At 41.4% G+C, this 27,053-nt stretch overlaps 2 protein-coding genes and 3 non-coding genes across 8 annotated transcripts; 4 read left to right on the top strand and 1 right to left on the bottom strand.

The window, feature by feature from the left end:
• The first annotated feature begins 36 nt into the window (after nucleotides 1–36).
• Klp64D (kinesin-like protein 64D) lies at nucleotides 37–2,643 on the top strand. The gene has a single exon (XM_002046912.4). The coding sequence runs from the start codon at nucleotides 214–216 to the stop codon at nucleotides 2,275–2,277; it is 2,064 nt and encodes a 687-aa protein (XP_002046948.1). The 5' UTR covers nucleotides 37–213; the 3' UTR covers nucleotides 2,278–2,643.
• A 151-nt stretch (nucleotides 2,644–2,794) lies between these two features.
• On the top strand, nucleotides 2,795–2,867 carry TRNAV-UAC (transfer RNA valine (anticodon UAC)). The gene has a single exon. It is a non-coding gene; the product is annotated as a tRNA-Val (tRNA).
• A 261-nt stretch (nucleotides 2,868–3,128) lies between these two features.
• On the bottom strand, nucleotides 3,129–3,201 carry TRNAV-UAC (transfer RNA valine (anticodon UAC)). The gene has a single exon. It is a non-coding gene; the product is annotated as a tRNA-Val (tRNA).
• Nucleotides 3,202–4,520: 1,319 nt separating this feature from the next.
• LOC6622080 (uncharacterized) lies at nucleotides 4,521–15,885 on the top strand. 4 transcript variants are annotated; one of them, XR_011416342.1, is made up of 4 exons: nucleotides 4,521–4,706; nucleotides 6,447–6,726; nucleotides 13,882–13,937; nucleotides 15,678–15,885. It is a non-coding gene; the product is annotated as an uncharacterized protein (transcript). The 4 variants fall into 4 exon arrangements; XR_011416343.1 differs by lacking the exons at nucleotides 4,521–4,706; nucleotides 6,447–6,726 and adding exons at nucleotides 6,762–7,897; nucleotides 7,956–10,106; XR_011416341.1 differs by lacking the exon at nucleotides 4,521–4,706 and having other exon boundaries at nucleotides 6,418–6,726.
• A 227-nt stretch (nucleotides 15,886–16,112) lies between these two features.
• On the top strand, nucleotides 16,113–18,642 carry lama (lamina ancestor). Its single transcript, XM_070207910.1, has 3 exons — nucleotides 16,113–16,426; nucleotides 16,491–16,607; nucleotides 16,672–18,642. The coding sequence occupies exons 1-3, from the start codon at nucleotides 16,167–16,169 to the stop codon at nucleotides 18,275–18,277; spliced, it is 1,983 nt and encodes a 660-aa protein (XP_070064011.1). The 5' UTR covers nucleotides 16,113–16,166; the 3' UTR covers nucleotides 18,278–18,642.
• The last annotated feature ends 8,411 nt before the right edge of the window (nucleotides 18,643–27,053 follow it).

Genomic DNA, 27,053 nt, shown 5'->3' with positions numbered 1-27,053 from the left:
CACGCCCCCGCATCTAACAGAGCTCACTCCACACAGCCTCACGAACTGCGGCCACACTGACAACAATTTGCAAAATTTATTATTGGCAGACGAATCATAGCAACGGGTGCATAAACAAATGCGAAATAAACCACTTTTCATTCGTTAAACAAAAGTGCGTATTGAGGCAAACGTTTTGAATTGTTGTTAACCGTCAACAGTTAAAGTCCAAATATGCCGCAGGAGCAGGCAACGGCGACATCGTCGCAGAAGCTCGATGACGAAATCGAAAATGTTCGCGTTGTGGTCCGTTCCAGGCCCATGGACACAAATGAGGAGTCCATTGGAGCACTTAGCGCCATTCAGGTGGATAAGATCAACCGCGCCATTACCGTTATCAAGCCGAATGCCACCGCCAACGAGCCGCCCAAAACATATTACTTTGACAATGTCTTTGACGGTGGCTCCAATCAGCTGGATTTGTATGTGGACACGGCGCGTCCCATTGTGGACAAGGTGCTGGAGGGCTATAATGGCACCATATTGGCGTACGGCCAGACGGGCACCGGCAAGACATACACCATGTCTGGCAATCCGGACTCTCCGCAGACGAAGGGCATCATTCCGAATGCATTCGCGCACATCTTTGGGCACATCGCCAAGGCGCAGGAGAATCAAAAGTTTCTGGTGCGTGTTAGCTATATGGAGATTTACAACGAGGAGGTGCGCGATCTGCTCGGCAAGGACGTGAGCAAAAGCCTCGAGGTCAAGGAGCGGCCGGACATTGGCGTCTTTGTCAAGGATCTCAGCGGCTATGTGGTGCACAATGCGGACGATCTGGAGAATATCATGCGACTGGGCAATAAGAATCGAGCCGTTGGCGCCACGAAAATGAACCAGGAATCCTCGCGCTCGCACGCCATCTTCTCGATCACCGTGGAGAGCAGCGAACTGGTCGAGGGCGGCATGCAGCATGTTCGCATGGGCAAGCTGCAGCTGGTGGATTTGGCCGGCTCGGAGCGTCAGTCCAAGACACAGGCGAGCGGACAGCGCCTCAAGGAGGCCACCAAAATCAATCTGTCGCTCTCGGTGCTGGGCAACGTTATCAGCGCCTTGGTAGATGGCAAGAGCACGCACATTCCCTATCGCAACTCGAAGCTGACGCGTCTGCTGCAGGACTCGCTGGGCGGCAACTCGAAGACGGTCATGTGCGCGACCATCAGCCCAGCGGACTGCAATTATATGGAAACAATCTCAACGCTGCGCTATGCGAGTCGCGCCAAGAACATACAGAATCGCATGCACATCAACGAGGAGCCGAAGGATGCGTTGCTGCGGCATTTCCAGGAGGAAATTGCGCGGTTGCGCAAGCAGCTCGAGGAGGGCAGCTTCGAGGACGAGCTGCTCGCCAGCGGTGAGGGCGAGGGCGATGACGAGGACGAGGAAGACGACACCTGTGACGATGAGCTTGAAGAGCCGCTAGAAATTGAGCTGGAGTCGGCGTGTGCTTCAGGCGCTGTCAGTCCCAGCGGCAAGAAGATTCGCAAGAAGCGAGAGAAAACGGACGAGGAGAAGGAGGAGCTGGCCATGCGCAAGAGCCAGCATCTGCGCGAGATTGAGCATGCCCGAACGGAACAGGAGCTGCTGCGCAACAAGCTCTTCTCGCTGGAGGGCAAAATTCTGGTGGGTGGCGAGAATCTGCTGGAGAAAGCGCAAACCCAGGAGAAGCTACTGGAGCAGTCCATTGCGGAGCTGGAGGAGCGCGAAAAAACCGAACAGGCGCTGCGGCAAACGCTTCAGCAAAAGGCGACCGAACGCATCGACATCGAGGAGCGCTACTCCACGCTGCAGGATGCCAGCACGGGCATCACCAAGAAGATCCATCGCGTCATGCAGATGCTGATGGGCGTCAAATCGGAGCTGGCCGATCAGCAGCAAGAGCATCAGCGCGAAAAGGAGGGCATCTACGAGAACATACGCAGCCTCTCACGGGAGCTGGCTCTCTGCGAGCTGGTGCTCAACTCGTACGTGCCCAAGGAGTATCAGTCCATGATCAACCAGTATACACACTGGAACGAGGACATCGGCGAGTGGCAGCTAAAGTGCGTTGCCTACACCGGGAACAATATGCGCAAGCACATCGAGCACAAAAGCGGCGGCAAGGAGCCCGAATTTGTGGATCTGTCGCATGTGTATCTCAGCTACAATACGGACGGTGTCTCCAATTCCATGGGCGCCGCGTCGGCGCGTCCACGCACCTCGGGCGTGCCGCGACCTACAACGGCGCGTCGCTACTGAAGCCATCAATCTCTAGTCCTTGTGCCGGTCCAATATCTGGGATTGCGGGCGCAGTTTTGGTTTTTGTTGTTATTGCTTTTGCTATTTTACGGCTTGAAATTCCTTTGCTCAGCGAAATTCGGCTCTTAACTGTATTATTATTTAATTTGTTGTTAATTTATTTAATAGGTGTCTGCAATAGTTACGAATTATACATTTAGGTTGAACCGTGGTGCAATATGTTTACGTCTACTTTTAGTTTTACACTTTAATTTATTGTATCTCACTAAGCATTACATTTTACAAATAGCTGCCGGTTGCATAAGACAAATACAAATACGTGCTTTTCGCTTTTTAAATAAAATTATTTAGCAAACAATAATCGTATTTATAAATTTTTTCCTCTTTTCTTGTTGTTGTTGTTGTTGTTGTTGAATGACTAAAAATTCCCAACTGAGAGCGCTTTGAAGTGCGCTAAGAAATTTGGTCCGTTTGAATTGCGTAACAAAACTGAAGTTTAGCACGAAATAGAACAGCTGGTTCCATAGTGTAGCGGTTATCACGTCTGCTTTACACGCAGAAGGTCTCCGGTTCGACCCCGGATGGAACCATGGCGTATAACTTTTTTGTTTTGATTTCGATTTTAACTATAGACGCTCTCCAAATGGACAAAATATGGTATTTATAGACGCTTTCGAAATGAAAAACATATTTATGTTAGTAAAGCTAAAATATATAAAAATAAACTAGTAGCCACATATACAGACGCACATGTTTCATAATATTAGAAACTAACTATTTTAATGACAACATATTCTATTCAATTATCCTAAAGCATATAAAAATAGATTTTTTCCAAAAGTAAAGCCACTTGGTTCCATCCGGGATCGAACCGGAGACCTTCTGCGTGTAAAGCAGACGTGATAACCGCTACACTATGGAACCAGTTGAGCACCGTCTGTCTATACCTGCATCTAAGATAATATACTAAAAAGAATTGGAACTTGTTTGTATGTATTTGAAAGTTTTCGTATTATTTATATGTATATTGTGGGAGATATTGCAAAACAATATGTTTAAACAAAAAACCGAAAATAAAAACGCTTCGCTTGATACGGATATGTTGTCATAATTAAAACATGTAATTTTTTGCAAATTTAATTTAAGTAACGCGGAAAGCAGCACATGTGAAAAGAGCAAGGCGTGATAAATAATTACATACTTTGCGAATTGTTATACAACTTCCAGTACTAAAACTTAATGAATCCTAATGCTATTTTCGTATTGCATGGCTCATCGTAGATGTTTGCATTTCCTAATTCAGGTAAATGGGCGTGTGTGTCTACCTGTACCTGAGCTGATAACGTCCGTCAACTGTACTTTTACTATTACACATTTTAGCTAAGTTTATCTAAAGCATTCACCAAACTATATTATCGGGGCTTGTTCTATTTGCACACTTCGGGGATTGGGGGAATTATATTTTGTGTTCGGTGTCGCCAAATCAAGGGGGCGTACACATGGGAGTTTCACTCAATTTGCTTCTCTCTCTCTCTCTCTCTTTCATTCTCTTTGTGTCAAGTGTGTTATCAGCGTGTGCTCTGACGTCACGAATAACAGTTCAATTTACATATAACACATTTGTATATTAAGTGAATTGGAAGCTGTGCAACCGGGAGAGCAGCTCCCTGTCGCTATGACAATGACCGTCCAACGATCGAGTCTTGTAGCGGTACAGGGTTTGAGTCGAACATGCTGCTCAATGGGGAGCAGATTGAGCGTAAGGAGAGCGCAATTTACACAGCACAACATAAACAAGTTACAATGCGTAGCTGTATTTGAAATTCGAGTTATTTAAGAGTTTGAATTAAAAATGGATTGTAAATTTAAGAATCGAAATCAAAATATGTCAAAAATACATTCAATTCAATTTGTTAACTATTAAATTTATGGAAAATAATGAAATAAAAATAGCCTTTTTTTTAAACTTACTTTTAATTTATTATCATTTTACATTTTTCCCATGCGATCCTCAGACCAGCAGTCTAGTTTAGATTTAGTTCGAAATTAAGAGAAGCTTGTATGTTTCTGTTGCTTCATGCCTCCCAAAACGAACTGCAACCCTGTAGTCGAGTGCTATTGAGTGTACCGTTGCTCTCGCCCGCCTCTCAGCGAGTGGGCTGGCTGTACAACCGTTGAGTTGGACTGCGCTCGAGATCTGGCGGTGGTTGGCTTTGTGCCGGGACTGGGCCTGCGAGTTGCGTGCTCAGTTGAAATTCGTTGACGCTGATCGTTAAACGTGGCCGTCCATTCGCAGCGCAAGCTACAAATCGAATAGAGTGTTTTTTTGAATTCGTAAATTGTGTATCGTTTTTAGTGTCTTTCCATTTCATGGCAATGTGCAAATGTCCCAACTATAAATATATATAAAAGAAGAGTGTAACAACAAAGTAAAAAAATATATACATATATATAAAATAATATCAAAAGAAACGCCACGTTTCGTGCTCTCCGCAAATACGAGTACATTTATATGTACAAATACAAATAGCACACAACACATAATTAGTTACTCTGGTATACGCATAGCAACAGTCGCAAATACTTAAATAAACTATATACATACAGTATGTCAATAAAGTGTTTTTACTAACAAAAAAAAACTAATTTTTTGGGTTTAGTTGAAAATAAATGTACCTAAAAGTGAGAATTTTTTTTCAATTATAATTTATTTCGATTCTATATTTCTCCTAGAACTTAATGGCAAAAAGAATTGTTAAATAACATTACCCAAACATTTTATAAAATTAAAAAACTAAAAACATTCACATTTTATGCTGTCAATAAAGTGTTTTTACAGCTACGGTAAATTGTTTTGCCGTTCTCTTTTGGGTGATCCCGTTAGATTTGGGCCCATGCGTTTTGGCTTCTCTTGTGTCTTCGACTTTTCTTGTCATTTTCTATTGCAATTTATAACGTTTTGCTTTAATTTTATGAAAAATAAAATGCCAGGAAAAAGAACAACTTTTGAAGTCGCTCAGCTGGTGTATTATAACCATCAGATGGGACGTCAAGTCTCGGAACTGGCTGATATGTTTAATTTATCAAAAGCAACGATATACAACATATTAAACAGAGCCAATAAGGAAGATAGGCTAGAGGCAAAGCCAGTATGTGGTCGACCCTGCAAAATTTCTGACAGAGATAAGCGAAAAATTCTGAGAAAAATTGAGAAAAATCCACAAATTTCGCTTAGGGATATTGCTCAGGAGTTCAAGGAAGAAAGTGGTGTTGATGTGTTACATGAAACTGTCCGAAAATTACTGAATTCCAATGACTACACATCACGAGTCTGGAGAAAGCCACTAACAGCGTTGGAAAACCGCAATATTATTCCAACCGTTAAATTCGGAAAACTATCAGTGATGGTGTGGGGGTGTATTTCGAGCAAGGGTGTAGGAGATTTGACCTTCATTGAGAATACCATGGATGCTAGACAATATCTGAGCATTTTACAGACACATCTCGTCAGTAGTGCACAGAAATTTGGATTCTATGAGGACAATAAGCCAATTTTTAAATTTTACCAGGACAATGACCCGAAGCATAAAGCTCATATGGTAAGAGTTTGGCTGTTGTACAACTGTGGAAAGGTGTTAGACACTCCACCACAAAGTCCAGATATGAATCCAATAGAAAATGTGTGGTCATATTTGAAAAAAAAAGTCGCAAAGCGGAGTCCAAAATCAAAAACTGATTTAAAAGCTGCTGTACTGGAAGAATGGCAGAAGATTCCAGAAACATACATACAAAACCTTATTGTTTCAATGAAACGGCGATTGCAGGCTGTATGTGACGCTAATGGCAGCCACACAAAGTATTAAAAAAAAATATTCCTGTTTTTTTAACATTGTTATTTAGTAATAAAGTTTCGTGTAAAAACACTTTATTGACAGCATAAAATTTGAATGTTTTTAGTTTTTTAATTTTATAAAATGTTTGGGTAATGTTATTTAACAATTCTTTTTGCCATTAAGTTCTAGGAAAAATATAGAATCGAAATAAATTAGAATTGAAAAAAAATTCTCACTTTTAGGTACATTTATTTTCAACTAAACCCAAAAAATTAGTTTTTTTTTGTTAGTAAAAACACTTTATTGACATACTGTATATACATATATATTTGAAAGAGCATTGAGCACAATATCGGAAGAGTTGTAAGAGCCAACAGCAAGAAGCTAAATCATCCATTGCGGTTCCAATGTAGCCCCTCATGGTTAATTAACACGAGCCCGTTGTGTGACTATATAACAGTTTCGTGTTAAAACAAAAAGTGTACAAAAAGTTGGCGTTTTTTTTGTTTAGCAAAAACATAATAAATTATTTTGCATCAATCACGATCCATCGTACAAATTTCTAATTAACAACAGCGCAAACTTTGCGTGAATCACCAGCCATACAAATTTTCCGGTAAGTTGTCGTTCCACACCCCACCCTCCACCCTTCCACACATGCTGTGACCTATAAGTAGTATCTAAAGTTAACTAAGAATACCTACTCTAAATACCTTAAGTATTGCAAAGCCAGGGGGGTGAGGCGGGGGCTTGTCAACACGTGTATTTCGTTTAAATAAATATTGAACTCGTCTGGGGAATTGGGAATTAATAGCAGGGGGAAAAACCCCGGCACACTTCATACTATATAGCCTATATTACGCAGTCTGAAATCAGCTCAATATTTTCATATATAATTCGCACTCTTTTCAAATCTTTATATTGTTGTCCCCGTCGGCAAATGCAAAACACGCAAATTGCCGTAGCTGGGATTTGTGGAGTACATCAATGGGCTGACTTGACCAGCTTTTACGGGGGTTGTTTTTCCAGTTCTTACTTTAGCCTGCGGCATCTAGAGTTTTCTACGATAAGCTTGCGCATTCTTATCAAGGCGCTACGGGAAACCTATTTTAATTATATTTGCCCGATAGGTTCTCTATTTTTTGGCAATTGCACTAGGCTGATAAGACGGCAGAGGGAAGCCAGGCTGAGTCAGGTGCAATTAACTGTTGGCCATAATTGGCCAAGTGCCCGAAGTCTATTGGAATCCGCAACCGGAACTCTCTGATAAAGGTGCGCGATGACTGTCTCATCGATAGACCTTCAGGTGTTTGTTTGCCTCTGTCAACAGGTGGGGACATCTGAATAGGGTCACATGAGTTGCTTGGCTGGGCCTGAGTGTGTGTGTGTGTGTGTGTGTGCGTTGACATGTGTCACCCACCCGACAGACAGATCAGACAGATGCATCCGGGCCTTATCTTTGGCAAATATGTTATGTATGCAAAGCGGCAGCCATGTGATGTTACCTATGGAGGGGGAAAATAAAAACCCCAGAGGGCATCCAAAAATAAATGAAGTATTTACGCAGACAGCTGTTTACAGTTATTGTTGTTGTTATGCGAATCTTGTTTGCGCGCCATGAGCTGATAAGATTTTATAGGGCATCTGGATGCTGGAAAACAAGACTTAAGGAGCTTTCCATTTAGTTAAGATTTCGCGTTGAAGCTGCGAAGAACAGCTCCAGCATTGATGCACAGCAAATCGATAGCCAAGTGATATCTGAGCACAATGGAACACAGAAATTCGGGGTAAAACTCAAGTAAAATTTAGTTTTAGTTAATATATATATATATTTTTTGTATTCAGCAAGAGTGTACGTTAAGCTGTGCCCCAAAAGCCAATGGCCTAGAATACCCAACGGCAAAAAGAGAGAACCTAAAAAAATTGAACGTTTTAAATTACCTCGAGTTGAAGGCAAAAAGCCGCCGCCGCCTGGCAACAGAGAGTTCAAGTGGCGAATACCTCAAGATCTCAAGATTCTCAGTTGTTGTAGTTCGCCTGTGATCAAAGAAAAACAAATAAAAGGCCAACATCAAGCCGCAGCACGAACAGCGGCAAGAGGGGTCAACGCCAGAGACACAGAGAGCGAGAGAGCGAGAGAGAGGGGATTAGGTAGAGAGAGGCCCAACAATAGCTTCTAAAACATGCGGACGGGGGCAGGTCTCTGCGCAGAAGTTGCCAGGCTGCCTTTGCCAGACAGGCAGGAAGACAGCCAGACAGCCAGACAGCCAGACAGAGAAGCAAGCGATCGGGCAGCTATTGTATCTCACAGATACACACAGACGAATGAGGTCAAAATCCTTGAGGTTCTTGTCCTGCTGCATGCGGTTGAACCACGGCCATGGGAAACCACTTTGATATTGAACGACAATTGTCAGTTAATTGAGCAGACATCTATCATATCGAGTGTATTTTATATACTTGTCATTTCTAGTTAAATAAATGCCAGGCAATTAATTGGCAAGCCCAGAGCTTAATTAAAGGCGGCAGGAAATGCCAAGTCAATTAATTGAACCCAAGAGTCGGCCAAAGAAATTGTTAATTATGATGGGAAATTTGTTGCAAACAATAAGTCGCCTTTGCGGCGCACTCAACTGAATGCCAATTTTCCAACTATGCGGAAAAGCGCATTAAATTCGAACGTATTCAAAGTCAATTGCCGGCGTATTTATATGGAAATGATGCTGAATGACGCTGTGCATAATTAAATGTAAATAATCAACGCGAATCTTGATAGTCGTGTCAGCTCTATTATATTTTCTCTAATTTGCCCTAATGCTTTGAATAGACGCATCACGTCGCCATTTGCCAAGCCATGGCGAACCGGTTTCAAATTGGGTTTGTCCAGGGTTTCAACTAGTTTTCCAAACAAACCCTAATTTGCCAAATCTCGATTTCGAGTCGCTTAATCAATTTGTAAACCTTTTAAAAAACACAGCCAAGCTACTTTTGCAATGTGAATATTATAAAAAAAAGTGTTGTAAAACTATTAAAAATTATTTGCATGGGCTTGAAACTTGCTCTAAAATTAATTGTTCAACACTTTTGCTGCATAAATCGTTTGGAAACACTCGACCTTTTGCAATGTGAATACTAAAAAAAAAGTGTTGCAAAACTATTCAAAATTATTTGCATGGGCTTGAAACTTGCTCTAAAATGAATTGTTCAACACTTTTGCTGCACAAACCGTTTTGAAACACTTGACCAAACAATTTAACAGCCTAAATTTAACACAGTTTTGAATTATATTGAAATACTTTTTAAGACGAATATCACTTAAATATTCTCAGCTCATAATCTTTTTGGGTTGGGGGCTATGCAACTGCAAAATGTGCTGTAGCATGAACATGGTCACGTTCGTGTTTTAGCCTCGTGCTAAGTCACAGCTGATTAATGCAAAATATGACAACCTTTGTATGACAACCTAGTTTGTCATAAATACTCTCGCACTGCATTATACTGAGCTCAGAGTTCTCGCTCTGGTCACGTGCTCGGTGCGCGTTGTGACTTGTGACAGCTCTTGATTGGAGGATCTCGTTTGAGGGCCAATCGAAGCGGTCAAGTTCAATAGAACACACACTGAGTGCTCTGGCCATGCGCTGAACATTTTCGGGTTTTTCGACAAATCGCAGAAACGGAGATCGGTCGAATTTTCCGCTCGCCAAAAAAAAAAAAAAAAACTGAACGCTGGCAGTTTCGGTGGAAACGTCAAGGCAATCGGACGAGATCGTTGAGTGGCGCGCTAAGATACAAATTGTTTGCATTTTCAAAAAAAAAAACAACTAAAAACAGAACAGCAAGAGAAATTTGCTTTTGCGGCCAGCAGCATTGACGTAAACGCGAATTTTATCTTTAAGATACGCGTTATGCCTGGCGATCACGTTTGAGTTGTCAAAGATTTTGTGGACCACAGCTGAGTGTATCTGAAAGATATGTGGCCAGCTTTTTCACATAAAGGTAAATGAACTGAGCTGGCTAACTAAAATCGGAGAAATCCAACGATCTGCTGAGGGCTTATGTGAAGGTTATAAATGGACTAGTCTATATAGTATATGTGCTATATAAGAAGGTAGAGAACTGGCACGAAAGAAAAAAAAAACAGCATTTGCATTTGAAATAGAATAAATACTAAGGAAGATTTCGGAACTGATTCTCTTATCGAATAGATTACAATGCAATGGCTTATGTAATAGTTATATATATATATAGTATATACATGAAAGGTAAACGGCAATGTAATTTTAATTTAATTTTGTAATAGCAATAATCTTTCTTTCACAAAATTTTCGCCGTACTTAATGAACGTTTTCCCAGCCCACGGCCCGTCATAAAGCTGATTGGCGTTTCATTAATTCCCATCAGCTGATGAGCTCTAATAATATTTCATATATGCGATTATTCAGCTGTGAATTGCGTGTTTCAATAGCATCCCATATAAATACAGACGGCGATCACGCGACTGTATGCGTTCCCAGAATGCATTCCGGAATGCATTCCGCATAGCTGCCAAACTCAGTAGTTGCAAGTTTTGCCACGTGCAGCGCGACACAGACGTCGCGACGTCTGGACTTTCGACTAAACAATAGCCACAATTATGTTTGTGATATAATAGCTGATCCTGCAATCAAGTTTTTAATTACATTCAGTCAGCTTTTCAAGTCAGTTCTGACGACGCGTGGCAGCGGCCCCAGCTAAGCATTTTCTTCTTTAATGGATCGTATTGCTGTGATCGCAATCGATCGAGCACACGAATACGAATAGTTGCTTGTATTACAATATGCCACATAAATTTGCATATTTGAAGAGTTTTTGCTAGCTTGGCTCTTTTTTCATTCAGCATAAATTGAGGTTCCCACATCGGCGACAGGTTGAGTTCTTTTTTTTATTACCCTGTGCAGGGTATTATGTGTAGGGTATTGGGCTGTTATGTAGGGCATTATAGTTTTGTCACGAAATGTGTAACGCTCAGAAGAAGTCATCACCGAACTCCATAGAGTATAGATCTACAGATAATCTCGATCAGCTTCAAGATGCAGGTCCATGTCTGGGAATCGATCGAATCGGAGCACTCTATTATATAGCTGCCATAGGCACGATCGGTCGAATGCTGGCTTCTTGTTTGGCTCAATCTGCTGTTTTCTAAGATATTTTTTTCAAACTCAGCTTCTATTCTCACATATCTGTAAAAGGCAAATGTCAACAAGGGTATTAGATCTTCGGCGTGCCGAATATGACCCTACTTTCTAGCTATTTTTTTTTTGGGTACAACTGTTGCCAAGTGAATAAATGCGGGCTTATTGAATTATTTATGAGACCCGTTTCTAGAATATATCTGTCGCTTATGTATGTCCCGTTTCTAGAAGATATCTGCCTGCCCTGCCCGACTGTCTCACGTGTCTGACACAAAATGTGCTACGTAATACTTCCCGGTTATATGTCGAAGCCTGGCCACATGTGTTGTTCAGTTTTTTTCGATATACTTATGGCACAGATATTGCAAATATATTGCCAGTACTAGGTGGGCATGTTAATTTTGTTGTTGTTCTGTCTATATTAATTGCCTTAACTTATTTGCTAGCCCATAAATGTTTATTGTTGAAACATTTTGGGTGTGTATTAATTTAGTATTTTTTTTATGCTCATACGTATTTAATTTATTGCTGTTTATCAGTGCAAAAGGCATTATGAACGCGCATATATTGTGATTTGTAGATCGATTCGCCTAACGCCTAATAATTAAAATATACCGCTAATGGGTACAGTTAGCACAAAGGCTAGCCGCATAAATCATGCGAATAGATATTGTTTATCTTAGGAAATTTCTGGCTAAAGGCGTAGTTATACTATGGCTTGTCTGAAATTCTTTGCTTAAGTGTGGCCAGACTGACAACATATCTGAAAAATTTCCACAATGTGGCAAATCTAATCAGCATAAATGGACTTGGCAACAATGGAACTTCGTTTTGACATATTTAGAGCGAAAGTTGATGTGCACACACTTTGCTATCGACTAAGTCAATTATTTACGCTCCAACTTAGTTGATTGATTAGCTTTGAAAACAAAAACAACAGCAACAGCAAATGTGTACAGTTATGATAATTAATAATACTATCTAGTGCAGTAGCGCTCAGTTTGGGTTGTTAAGTTTGAACTCCATAAATCAGCCAAGTACGCTGCTCACAACTAGGCAAAAAGCCAAGTGTGTGTGTGCTGCACAAACAAAAGATGATAACGTTAATAAAAGTGAATTAGGCTGCAGATGGCTGCAAAAAGACGTCAAATGTTTGACGCGTATTATGAGGCCTAACTGGGCTCCATTTCAAAAACACAGTTTGTTTTTTTTGGCTTATACAACTCTTAGTTATTGACGTCATTGGCAAATTAAAAGAAAGAGGAGGGGGTAACACGCGTATCACGCTGAAATTTGCGTAGTTTGTCAGACAATTGGCAGCTCGTGAACAGCTCAATGATTGACAGCCTCTTCCAGCCTTGAGGCTCTTCGGACTAGATATATCTTTCGAGTCAATTTGAGTTTCATAAAGGTATATAAACAAATGTAAAGCTTTTCACGAGCTGCAGCTGCTTTTCACTTAATGTTTATTTTCACAAGTGAAACGATGAAATGAATTCAATTTCATATTGCAAGGCAAGGCACAAAGTACAGTCTCATGGTTCGGTGAAAGTCCCCCAACAAATTGGTTATGGCTTAAAATAAAATACCACTTGATTTTGTAATTGAAATAACAAAACAGTTATTAAATGCTTCAAGTTAGGCTTCTCAATTGCTCACTAATCAGATTGTTAATGATTTCTAGCGAATTAAATGAAGTGTCGAGCGACGTTCATTAATTCAGAACGAGTTCATAAGCGGCATATTAATAAAGCTGGTCAGCTGATAATACCCTGACAGTTACTGAGAACTCATGCATTGAATTTTTAAATTCTATCTAGTTAGAGCTTAACATGAATCATGTGCATGGGCAGCTTTTAAGCGTCTTAAAAATTTGTTTATAATTCCCAAGTTGTTTTAGCGTAAGGCTCATGGAATTCTCTACACTAACTTAACCTACTTTTGCTCGAACAATTCTTTGGTTATTCACAAGTTGCTCTTAAGTAATGCAGCTAGTTTTGGCTAGATTCTAGCTAGTTTTGGCTCACTCTCGCAATTCGTTTGTAATTCACAACTTGTTTAAACCTCTTAGCTAATGTAACTGACTCTGGCTAAATTTACTTAAAATTCGCAACTTGTTTTAGTTTTGGCAACACTCTCACCTGATTGTCCAGATACAAAGCAATTGCTCTAGATACTTCTTTGTAGTGCGCATCGCAACAACAAAGCTCTGGTATCACAAGACATCTCGTCGTTAAATGGCCTGTGCTCCAATTCAAGTGTCGCCAGCCTCATTTAACAAGACGTCAGCAACATGGGACCACCAATCAATTAGGCTACTCACATTTCATCTTAAATTGAGCAATCTTTATGAACGAAAAACAAACAATTAAAAAGAAACAATTGCGCGTGCGCAAAGTCTTCTTCATAAATATTTTGCATAAACATCGGCTGGATGGTCAACTTCTAGCTGAAAATTACTTGGGATTGGGCTTTGTAGATAAGAGGGGCGACCAATTGGCATAACAAACAAAGTTCGTTGAGCGCTTGTTTGGATTTTAGGCGCCGCTTTATAAGGCTTAGACTAAACATTATTAATTTGCTACTCTGTCCCTTTGCAGTACTTCAAATGGGTTGACTTTGGACACATAAGCTTCCTGGACCCGGGAAACAAAAGGTAAGCAAGTGAACTAATATAATTACACATTTATAAAATATAAGCACAATTAATTTAAAGACAAACAGAAGAAAGCTCTGTTTAATCTTAAAGCATTTTCCTTTAAACATTCAGTTGCCTTTCCGTTCTATGGGTTTTTAAGCAAATCTAATATTCTATTTTTACTGTTGCTTTGATTGTGTTTGTTTGTTGACTGATTGATGTGCAAATTGTGCAAATTTTGTGGATTTGTATCTGACAGATACACAGATGCAGATACTCAATGTAAAACGGCAACGAAATCAGGTAAATTAATTCACTTGCATGATTTTCATTTCAATATTCAGCTCTCTTCCACGTGCCCAATCGTTTCCGATTCATTTGAATCGAACTGGCAACGGGGCGTATGCGCAATTTTCTTGTTTTCAATTTGTTTATCTTGTTCGAGTTGTTATACAAGCTGAATATCCATTGGAATTTCTAATTACAACTCATATTATATATATATTTTTGTGTTTTTTTTTTCTATATCTTTTACATATTAAACGTTGCCTTCAGATTCTTTGCCATGTTCTACTTAAAGTGGAGCATATGTTTTTGGCATAATCCAAAAGTAGAAAGCCAGACTTTATTATTACAGCTTATTACTGTTATACTGTTATATATTAAATAAATATATATATCATAGGGAACACAGAACAGGTGGGCGCCATAAAAGTTCGCCACTCAGGAGCCACTCGGGTCATAAACGAAATTTATAAGTTTTACAAATGCTAAAAATTTGTTTACATATGCGCCAAAAGGCAAAGAGGTGTGAATGTTTTTCAAATCAAGTGCAGATTTAGTACAAATATATATATATAGCTTTCACGCACTTTTATGCGATTTTCTGGCGCTTGTGATGAATATGAATTACAAATGCCGATTTTGGCCGCATCTTCATAAATCTAATTGAGACGAATTACAAAACGAATTGCAAACGAAGCCAAATGTTTATTATTATTGAACAGCAAATGCGCATTGTATAAATATTTATACTAATGGCACAATAATGAGCGTTGCTTTTCATATAAATACACGAGCATGCCAGACGCCAAAGAAATGCCTTAAAAATTTTAATAAAAACAACTACTCCAATTGGGCATAACACACTGGGCGATACCCTTGACCTAGCGGCGAGCTGCCAACACAAACATCTATATACAAAAATATACCAATACTAACTAGGGGCAAATGCTTACATAACTTGCTTCGGTGCCTATTGTTCGATCGCTTATGAAATTCGCAGGTCACAAATGAGTGTAAATACCAAAGCCCTCGGCTATAGCTGCACCAATGGGTTTTGGGAGAAATCAGGGGAAGTATCTAAAATATTAAATATGAAATTTTGGATCTGTGTTAAATATACCATATATATATATATATATAAGTTTGGTATACCTAAGCTAGGCTTAAAATTTTAAGCCTCTGCCTCTTAAAGACACTGGGATGGATGCATTCCAGACGAACGGACGGACGGACAGACAAATTGTCTGTTAATGGAAAGCAGGCATATAGATTTCTTATAAGTACAAAGATGCCTTCTTCTGTCTGTTACATACGTATCAACAAAATCAGCACGCCCTTCCCACGCTGGGTATCATACAAAATACTTATACGCTTAAAACATTGCTAATATTTGTATACAAATTTTACTTTGGCAAGCGAATGTATATTGCATTAAATATATTTATTAATTATTTCTTTCTTTGTGTGTTTCAGGGATACACTTTGAACCTCTGTAAATTCGTGCCACAGACACATTTAGCTGGAGCTGCCACTGGACACAGCGGCGCGCTGGCATTAAACCGAAACCAAGCCAACCACAATAGCAACCACTTGCACCACCGATTGATCTGAACAAATTTTCTGATAGTCTTTTTCATTGGGAACCAATTGATCCACTGCCCAAGAGCAGCGTCCACACCGATGAACCAAACGGTCGTTTCGCTTGACAGCGCGGCCACCGTGAACCACAGCAGCAGCAGCAGCAGCAGCAGGAGCAGCAGGAGCAGCAGCAGACAGGATCTGCATCCTGGCCAAGTGATTGCCATCAAACTGGGCCACTCCTACGCGGCACGCGCCGATCTCAACTATTGCCGAGGCGAGTGAAAAGAGTGCACTTAAGCCAAAGCCAAAGCCAAAGCCGTGTGAAGTGTAGTTAACCAATTCCCAATCCAAGTCGAAAGCGGCCTCAAGACGGACGGAACCATGCTGAAAGTCGTCGGCGCATCATGGCAGAAAACGCGTATAGGGACGTATATACTGATCGGAGCCGGTTTGCTGGTGATCGGTGCGTTCTTTGTCGGCTATATGGATCGGCCCGAATACGATGGCACCTACTGTGCCACCGCGTTCTGGACCAAGAAGGTGGGCTTTCAGATTGAGAACTGGAAACAGCAAAACGATTTGGTTAACATACCCAAGGGCGTGGCTAGAATATGCTACAAGGACTCCGTCTATGAGAATGGGTAAGTCCGGTCTCTTATACTCGCATATACTTGATATACTCACCTTATCCTCTGCTGCTTTCAGCTGGGCACAAATTGAGGTGGAGACGCAGCGCAGCTATCCGGACTGGGTGCAGGCCTATGCCGCTGGCATACTGGAGGGTTCGCTCACCTGGAAGAACATCTACAATCAGTGGGCCAAGTAAGTACGAGTTCTCATCTCTCGCCACACACAGTTACTCATTGAACTTCTTGCCCGCCCTTAGCACCATCTCCTCCTCCTGCGATCGGGATGAGAGCTCGCAGAAGTTCTGCGAATGGCTGCGCAATCTGCTGACCCGCAACTATGAACAGCTGAAGGAGCAGGCGGCGGCCATGGCCGAGCACGATCATTACTGGCATCAATTGCATCTGATACTCAATCAGCTGGAGGGCATGGAGACGGGCTATATACGTGGCGCGACGCGTGCACGCTCCGACTTGGAGGAGGAAATACCGCTATCCGATTTTCTGCTGATGAATGCGGCTGCCGATATCCAGGATCTGAAGATCTACTATGAGAACTATGTGCTGCCCAATGGCACCGCCGAGGCGGGCGCGGCCGGCAGCAAGAACTTCTTTCTGCCCAGCGCCTCGATGCTGACGCGGCTGCTGCGCGATGAACAGGCGCCGCAGCAGTCGCTGCAGCTGCTCTTTGGCCACAGCACCGCCGGCAGCTATTCGTCCATGTTGCGCATCCAGAAGCGTTACAAGTTCCATTACCATTTCTCGCCCGATACGCGCAGCAATACGGTGCCCGGCGCGGACATTACCTTCACGGGCTATCCGGGCATCATTGGCTCCACGGATGACTTCTATGTGGTCAAGGGACGCCAGGTGCAGTCCATTGTGGGCGGCGTGTGCATCAAGAACGAGAACCTGGCGCTGTGGGAAAAGGTGGACGTTAAGAACATGGTGCCGCTTGTTGCCCGCGTCATGGCCGCCAATCGCATTGCCCAGAATCGACGCACCTGGGCACGGGCCATGTCCCGTCATCCGTTTACGGGCGCCAAGCAGTGGATAAGCGTGGACCTGAATAAGCTGGGCGCACAGGATAATCTCTACAATACGCTGGATGCGGATGAGAAGCACGACGATGCGCCCGTGCCGCTCAACGAGAAGGATAATGCCGCCATCAGCGAACGTCATGATCAGCTGAAGAACATGGTCTGGATTGTGGAACAGCTGCCGGGACTGGTGCACAGCAAGGATGTGACGGAGAACTTTCTGTTGGCCGGCAACTCCACCTGGCTGGCCAATGGCGTGCCCTATTTCGATGTCATACTAAATGCCAGCCGCATCTCGCGCGACAACTACAGCGAGGATCAGGATCTGACGCCCGCCGAGGAGGCGGAACTGACCAATCTGGAGGCGGTGGACAAGTATTTGCGCAAGCGCGGCTTTCGCGGCGATCTGCTGGGCGATGAGTCCATTGCCTATGGCAACATTGACCTCAAGCTCTTCTCCTACAATGCGCGTCTGGGCATGAGCGACTACCATGCCTTTGCCGGACCCATCTTTCTGCGGCTGCAGCATGCGCAGGCACGCTCCTCGCTGGAGGAGCCGCAGCTGGATCAGGCGGATCAGGCAGCGCCCGCTGCCATCGGCGATGAGCGGCTCAGCGTGACCATCGATGATGCACATACTCTGGCCGAGCTGGAGCTGATTACGGAGCGGCGTCCCGTGCGTAATGATATGCGTGCGATAGCCATGCGAAAGATTGGCAGCGGTCCCTTCAAATGGTCGGCGATGAGCGTGCTCGATGATGGCAATCACGAGGGTCATCCGGATGAGTGGAATTTCGACAAGGTGTCGCCCAGATGGGCGTGGTAAGCGTCCCAATTGTTCTCTGTTATGTTCCCCATCGAATTTCGCCAGCGACAACAGCAACTGAGAAGCAATAATTGTCACTAGATTCGTAACTTTAGTATCGTCTTTTCTGTGTGTTCCTAGCTGATAAATTGTCGTACGTAGATATCAATTGTGTTGCGTCCATAGTCATAAATCGTAGTCGTGCCCGTAACATATCAATGTTCAATTATTGTCTTCCAGTTGATATATTGTTTCGTTTTATTTTTTTTTTTTTTGTTTTAAATTGTAAAATCTATAGTCTCAAATTTTAGTAAATATTAATAGATTTTTTTTTTTATCTATGAAATGAAACAACAACTGAAACCAATAAAATTTGTATTTTTTATGTAAACCGAAATTTCAAATCCTATTTCTAGTACGGACATTAACCAAGGGGGTAATTTGAACAGCGCCCTCCGGCGACAGCGCGTGGAAAGTACAGCCAGTACTTTTCATCTGCAGTGGAAAGTGGATCTTGTGTGGATTGCATGTGCTTTTAATGTTCAGTTCAGTTTGAATCTGTCGACAGGCAAATAATGCTTCATATAGCAAATGTTTAAGAAGTCAGTTTTTCAATAAAAAGCAAGAGGAAACGCCTGCATCAGTAGAGAAAAATTATTCTCTCTTTACAAATATGCAAACGTATAAGGTTAAAGACAACAAAATGAGCGAGCGAGAGGGAGCGATAGAGAGAGATTGAGGGCATGCATGCAAGCACATGCAATCATACACATATACATACATACATACAGTTATACATACAAGTATGCTGAATCGCTGGCTTGGTCGCAGTTCGAACAGTAGACTAAGTGTTATACCAAAAACAGTAGACTAAGCGTTATAACAAAAACTGAACTACTGAAAACTACCTCCAGATGGATATCGAGGCACAATGGTCAATTCGCTTAATTCGCCAAATAAGCTGGCTCCCTCTGAAGATCATTAATTGCGCTCCCGGCATTAAATCGAATTCGCCGCCCAAATGAAACCGTGTGGGAGAGTCTAGCGTCGCTGCAGTTTCGTCGAATTAGTTTTAATTCGCAACTCAGCAGCACACGTCGGCGGTGAAGCTGCAAATTCTGTCCGGCTTTTTTTTGCAGTTCTTTTGTGTTTTTTGCCAAAAATATAGTGCGATTAACTATTGAGTGAATAATTATTAGTTAATAGTTATTATTAGGGCATATAATTAGTGTGATAAACTGTAGAAAGCCTTGAAGGAACATACACCCGTCTCATAATAGAGAACAGACCCAAAGTACTGCTTCAAGCAGCCAAAGAAGCCATCGTCCCAAGTGAAGTGCAAGTGAAGTGAACCGCATAGTTCTTGTTAATTTTAATTGTGTCTCAGTTTCTTATATTTATTCGCCAGCTCAAGAAAAACGCGTGTTAATTTTCAATTGTTCATTTCTTTTTCAAGCTCGTGCGTGTTAATCCGTTATTCCGTTGCGCCGATCACCGAAAAGCGCGCCATTTTAAAGTGTGTATAAGGAAACGCAAAAATGAGCGAATAACAAGAGCAAGAAGAAGAGAGCGCAGCCACCAGGGCTCGCGCCCTTTTGTGCTTGTTCTTCTTCACATCAATTCGCCGCCTGCCAGCAACGAAAGCGCCTTCGGAGATGAACGGTAAGTGGCATAATCGCTTTGTATGCATATATAAATGCTCTCTTTACCTAAGGGAAGGCAAAACACATTTCTTGCAGAAAAAAAAGAGAGAGATCAAAAATTGAAGCGGCATTTAAAAATGCAATCTATAAGAGAAGAAAAAGTTGAATTAGAAAATGATTGAAAATATAACAAAATTTAAAGAGCAACAGCAATTTTCTCACTTTTGGTTATATTTCTATTTGAGTCGCGTTTATACTTGTACTTGTTTCTGAGTAATTTTTGATATGAAACTATATTTACTATATTTTAATACATCATATGCATTTTAAAACATTTTATATTTAGCTTTAAGCTTTCAACTACAAAATACTCTTTCCTTATATGTAATTAAGATTTCATATCTTGTTTGTAGCAAGCCATGGTAAATAGGGTATTCTATATTCGGGTGAAAACTTTTCATGTTACTTTTTGGTTGTCTTAATTCCGTCCGACAATTTGACATTTGTTGTAATTGGCTTAACAATGTGTGTATGTGTGCGTGTGTGTTAACTCAATGTTAATTCTTTTGTATTAAATTTCATTGTTTTTGCTGCCGCCATTGTTTTTGTTGTTGTTGTTGTGGTCTATTTAGTATTTTCATTCAATAAGCATGTTTTGGTCTCGATTAATTTAGGCACTAATATGCTAATCCTTAATTTGTATCTAATTCTGTGTAAAATATTTGCAAATATGCTCATATTTTCTATATATTCGATTTGCTACAACTTTTAAGTCACATATATTATTTTATTTATGGACATTCTTCGAGGAAACTTCCTTCATTTGAAGAGCTGCTAACATCTCAAGTATCTGATAGCTCTAACTAATAATAAAAGTCGCTGCATTTGTCTGGCCAAAGCGCATTCAAAAATGCGCACTCATTATTCACATTTGGGAATAAATTACCACTCATTGCATTCACTTGGCCAATAAGGGAGCAGCGCGTAAAAAAACTTCGGGGAAACAATTCGTAAAATGTCCGCATCAATTGCGATGCCATCGGGTATATCTATTCCAAAATTGAATTTGCTGTTCTTTGGGCTAACAACAAACGAGGCCAATTACTTTAAGATATTTTTGTTGAAAACTTTGGCGAAACTTTACAAAATTTCCCTTTGTCTAACAGCGACAACAGGACAATTGTGAGTGCAACATTCAAAGTGGCAAAGCGGGAAGAGACAGAAAGAGCGAAAGAGAGAGAGAGAGAGAGAGAGATAAAGAGCGGCATTTGTAGAAAGAAAGAAAGAAAAATCCCTTTTATGCTTTGATTATGGTAATTTTGCGATTTGTTTTCATTGCAGCGAAACATGCAATTTTCCTATATAGAAGTACATATATCTAAGAAGGGCAAGTCCCAGCCCACACAGAAGGGGGGCAAAAGTCTACGGACTAGTACTCAACTATATATATATATATTGTATAATATGCAATGCGCCGTAAAAGCAACTGCTTTGCTTTCTGCTTGACAGAGAGAAAGAGAGAGAGAGGGAGAGAGGGAGAGAGAGATATATAGAGAACCCCAACTCCCAGGTCCGGCATTTGCATAAGATGTGCAGCGAGCGTAGAAGGAATTACGGGCAAGTATTTTGCATACATTGGGCCCAAAGCACATTCACAACTGTCTTGGCCAACTTGGCTTTTATATAAATTACAATTTATATATATCATATGCATCCACATGTGTGGGCGTGACCGGGCCAATTGCTGAGCTATTGGCTCGCGGCTAATATCAATAAACAATAAATTTACTTTGCTGCTAATGATTCGGTTGTTGGCGTTGTCAGCCGCCGCACACATTTAAATACTTGCCGCTTAATGCTCTTATTGATATATCAATATATTACGGGGCCAAAGGGCTGAATTAGTGCGTCAGCGCAGTGCAAATAGCCGCAGGTCAAGCGTCGTTTAGCTGCCCATCACTCAACCACGCCCACCGCCCACCGCCCATTCACTGATTTATAATTGTAAATTTTAGTTTTTGTGTTCGCTTCTCTCTCTTTTTTTTTTGTTTAAAGCTGCAGCTGCAGGTGTTCGCATTGTTGGCATTGCCAAATTGATTTATGGCCCAAAGCGTGCCGAGCGACCATCATTTTTAGACGTCACACGCGGCGTATACGTAACATATGAGCATGGCCCCGGTGCGTATGCTTCATTTAATTATGTGCGTGCGACTGAACGAAATACCCTCACTGTAGTACATGGGCTGTTCGTTGAGCTTGTTGCGAGCATTCGACTGGCAGCTGAACAGATTTGAGCACAGAACCTAAAGTCGGATGGGCTGATGAGAGAGTTTGGGCTAATGAACTCCTTAGGGCGTGGTATTGCTGCGAAATGTTAATTGAGTTCCCGACTAGCAGGCCTGTTGAATACTAAAATGTGGTATAGTTTATTAACTTGGACTATAAGGTTTTTTTTTGAAAATTTTCTAACAGTAAGAGTATTACAGCTTCGTCTTGCCTTTGTCTATTTTTTTGGCAGCAAAGTGCAAATTGATTTATTATGAGCCGTAAATATTTGATGAAATTAGTTTTCGATATTTGCACGCTGTTTGGGCTTATGAACAAATTGTTTGATCCCAGCCCCAGCATAGAAACATATGTGTATCTCTCTCTCTTCTTCTCTCTCCTCCATCCTCCTCTCCCCACCCCTGGCCGGCCTGCGGCGAAAAGCACCCAAAGGCTGGGATCATTTTATATATTTGCTCATTTATTTGTGGCAATTTTTGTTAAAGGCCGCTGCCCACGCCGGCTCACAAATCCAGAACGTTTGGTTAAACATCTTAATAACGAATTTGTAAGGCTTAGCTGCAACAACAATGATAAGAAAGGAACGCTTTGGAGAGGTCCTTGCCGTACCGGGCGGTCATAAGATAAGGGCACGCGCTGACTTTAAAGAATTTGCCCAAATAAATACTGAGCCCAAGTGCCAAACAATGGCCAGACAATGCCCTACCCCTTGCCCTGCTACATACATTTGTGAGCGGTTTTTATTTTATATTTTTTGTATTTTTGGCGAGGTCATGAGGTCATCAATTTCGGAAAAAAACTGGCACAGCTTGCGCTGCTTGCACGATTCTGAATTAATAAAAATGAAGGAGAGAGAGCCAGAGAGAGAGTGAGCCTTGACGACAGCTTCACATGGCGGCTGCGGGCACCATCAAAGCAAGATTTGGACCACGAGCCAAGAGCCCTGAACCCAGAGCCGGGGCTGCCTTTTAATTGTCGTTTATTAATGGACATTTGGGCATGGCTTTTTTTTATTTTACTTATGGCATTTTTATTGCGGGTAAAGTGACAAAATAGTTGCTTTTGATTAATGAGTTTTGGGTGCAGTCAAATTGAATAAGGAATAATTTCATTTGAGTAAATTAAGACGAGTAAGAAAGGGTTGCAAAGAATATATTGCCATACAAGAGCCTACTTAACAACTTTTCCAAAATATTATGTGCACTATATTTATTATTATTTATATTTATGATATTTTGTAAGCTTTCAACCGTGCTCACCGCGATCTGAGCATATCAAAACATGTTGATGCATTCCACAGCCGTTGCTCAAATAAACTTTAATGCCAATAAATGAAAGACAGCCAGGCACATCCTAAGCTACTTGAAGTCCTATAAGCTGCTTCGGCAAAACAATAAAATATGCCAAGCCCACAGACAAAACCCCACTCAACCCACTCAGACAGGCGACTGACTGACTGTCATAGATATGGAAAAATAAGTAGATGATTTGAAAATTGTTAGAGAACTGTGACAAACCAAGATGACAAGCAACATGGAACATGGAGCATGGAGCACTTAAAAACAGAATCATCAAATGCAATTGAAGTTGTTAACAACAACTGCAGGCAGATGCAGGCGGCGAGGGGGCGTGGCAAATGAAAAGTACCCGCTCAAGAAGAAAGACATGTTTTGCATTTTTCAAGTATCTATACATGGGTGTGTGTGTGTGTGGATGTGGGCGAGGCAGTGGGCGTGGCTGTGTGTAACAGTTTATGATTAAAGTAAAAGCCTGAATATCGAATGCTTGGCCTGACAGGGCGTCATCCTGGCAAGCTCGCATCCTGCTGCAAGGCGCACGCTTCTGCAACTTCATCATTGTGATAAATGAGCTTTGGATGTTGTGCGCCGAGAGCGACAATAGCAAAAGCAACAACAACAACCCATTTTTACCAAAATGAAAATAAAAGAGCAAGCAAAACCGGAGAAAAATAGCATAAAAACAAAAATACAACAAAAATTGTAAAAAGTTTCGCTGCTCGAATTGTTATTAACAAGTTTTAAACAAAAAGTTCAAAGCTGAGGGATTTATGCCGCAACCCGCACGACCCACACCGCAGCCCAACCGACCCACAGAACCAACAAAGCGCCAACCAAACGAGGCGAAACTAACTAAAAAACAAACTTTAAACATTTTCATGCGTTTTGATGACGCCGAGCTAAACAAAAAAAGAGGAGAACAAACTGACGAAACAGATCATCCAAATCGACTACTTGGCTCAGCCACAGCGCCATCCAGATGCAAATGTTCCTTTTTTTTTTGTTGATACTAATTTAAAGTCAGTTAACTTGTTTAAGTGAGGTGTTCGTAACTGTAAGATACCCTGTAAGTTGCTTCTTGCCTCTCTTCCTCAATTCAAGATTGTTAACTCCTGGTTAAAATGGATCTATGTGATTTAATTGGGATTTAAAAGTGCTTGCCTTGACTTGAAAATATTACCTTGCCCCTTTTATACGCATTGATGGAGTGAAGTATACACAGTCCAGATCTGCATCAACAGCCGAGTTGATATAATCTTTCTGTCTGTCCTGCGAACTATTCTCTCAGACTTAAAGCTATCTTTTAAAAGCTTTGCATTGGTTCATCTGTATCTATAGCATTTAGCTGCCATAGAAACAATCGCTCAAAAGGTAGGTTCTTCTATGGCAGATATTTTGTATTCCAAGATATTTTCTACGAACTCAGCATTTATGAGCTTTACTCACATATCTGCAAGCCCGTGGGGCAAATGTCTACATGTCTGTATTAAATCTTCTTACTTTCTCGTAAAATTTGGTTACAACAAGATAAAATATCAAATTATTTGTTTTAATTGGATGCATTGGCAGACCTTCATTAAATTGTTTTTATGCCAATGTGTGCTGGCCTGCCTTTTGGCATTGGGGATCAGCGACCTTTTGTGTGGTCATGCAATCCATACTGTCGTGTATTTCTATATAACCAACTAATCCATCCACGGCATCAGCTAGCTCTTATGCGTTGTGTGTTACACTGGGTTATTCTTTGGCAAACGACTTTGCCAGTTTGCTGCCACTTTTGGCACGTGCCGCTGCTGCTGCTGCTGCACCAGCTTCTGTCTGCTGCTCTTGGCCCCGGCAGGCAGCTGCCACAACATTTGGACAGGGAATGGCTGGAGCCTGGCACACCCGCCGCCCGCAACCTTTAGCCGTGGCTAAAGGAAAACTTAGTTAGTTTGATTTTGAATGGTTTGTTGGTTTGGTTGCTTTGGTTGCTCCGGTTGGCTGCTGTTTGCCTGGCTTCTCATTGTTATCAACCAATTTGCCATGCGATAGTGCGTTCCCCATCTTGTTGACAGTGCGCAGCGTGCCGAGGGCGGGAAAGCGGAAGGCGGAGGGCAGGCAGCTGGTAAACTTGGGTAAGTAAAAGCGCGTTCGTGGTTCGTCTTTTTGGTTGCATTTGCAAACAGCATTTTGAGCGATTGCCAAGAGCATTAGGGGCTCAGCTGAATGGCTGTGTGTGTGCGAGTGTGCGTGTGTGTGTGTGTGTGTGTGTGCGTGGTCTAAATGGCTTACTAAGTTAGTGGTATTTTAGGAATGTGCATTACGCTTTTGTCAAAAAGTTAACGAAACTGCAATCAAATGGAAAAGCGTTGAAAATGCTCTTGTTAAAATGCTTTAAACAAGTTTCTTGCTATTTGAAGCTTATGATTTTTATTGAAAAATACAAATATTATATTATATATGTCTAAATGTTATTGAACTTCTCTAAGGTATTCCCATATTTCAAGCTTCTCTCTGTTTTCTACAATTGTTGACGTCTCAAACTTCTCTGTTTAGTTATTGCTTCTCTCAGATTTACAACAAGATGAATATTTACAGCTTCTTTATTTAATTAGTTATTTTTACCTATTGAGTAGCCCGCTGGCTGCTTCTCTAAGCCATGTTTGCAAGATTTATGCTCCAAGTATCTCCATCATTTCTTTAAATAGAATCAAGACTTCCTCTTAAAAAGAACAACGAAACAGCGAGCACGCAGGCATACAATTATTTTTATATACTCTTGTAAGAGGTATCATAATTTTGTCATGAAGTAAAAAACGCAAAGAAAGGATACGTTCCGACTCCTTAAGGGTATATAGCTGTAGCTGCATATCATCTCATATCATATCATATCATATCATATCATATGTCATATAGGAACGATTGGTAAATGAGTTATTGAGTATTTTGTCGAATACTTTTCTGCTACTCGGAATTTTCTCTATACTATACTATACTCTTAAGATAATTGTAAGCCCATATCCAATCGAAGAACATAATTGTACTCTAGGAACAATCTGTCGAAAGCCATATACAAGGGTATTTAATGTTTCGTGTAAGAAAGTCGCTCGTTCTTGTATTTCTTTGTGTTTTTAATTTAAGCTGACAGCGTGCTGTTAACTTGGCTAAGTGTCAATGTAATCTAAGGTAATGTGATGAAAATATTACAAAAAGAAAAATTGCCAAAGGTAGCAAAAAAAAAAGAAAAAAATAAAAAACGTAGAAAATATGTCTATAGACGTTGGCGCGGTCACAGGCTCTTCAAAATTATGGTCCAACCGCAAGGTAATTAAATTCCTTAACGCAAGTACCCGCTGAATGGGCTGCCAGCTGAGACTGCCACACGCCCCCCTCCCCCTACCCCCACCCCACTTTCTCCCTGGACCAGCAGCAGCCATTGGTCTCCATTTCCGCCTAGGGCATCCTTGATGCCACCAGAGCGCCCAAAAACGCACAATGAATGTCTCTGTGGTGGCATCTTTGCAACTTTGTGTATGTGTTGGTTTCTGTGTATGTGTGTGTGTGTGTGTGTGTGTGTGTGTGATACTG

The sequence above is a fragment of the Drosophila virilis genome, chromosome 3 (genome assembly GCF_030788295.1).
Source record: "Drosophila virilis strain 15010-1051.87 chromosome 3, Dvir_AGI_RSII-ME, whole genome shotgun sequence".
Lineage (NCBI taxonomy): Eukaryota > Metazoa > Arthropoda > Insecta > Diptera > Drosophilidae > Drosophila > Drosophila virilis.
Note: the sequence above shows the minus strand (reverse complement) of the source record. Positions and strands in the feature narration are given on the sequence as shown.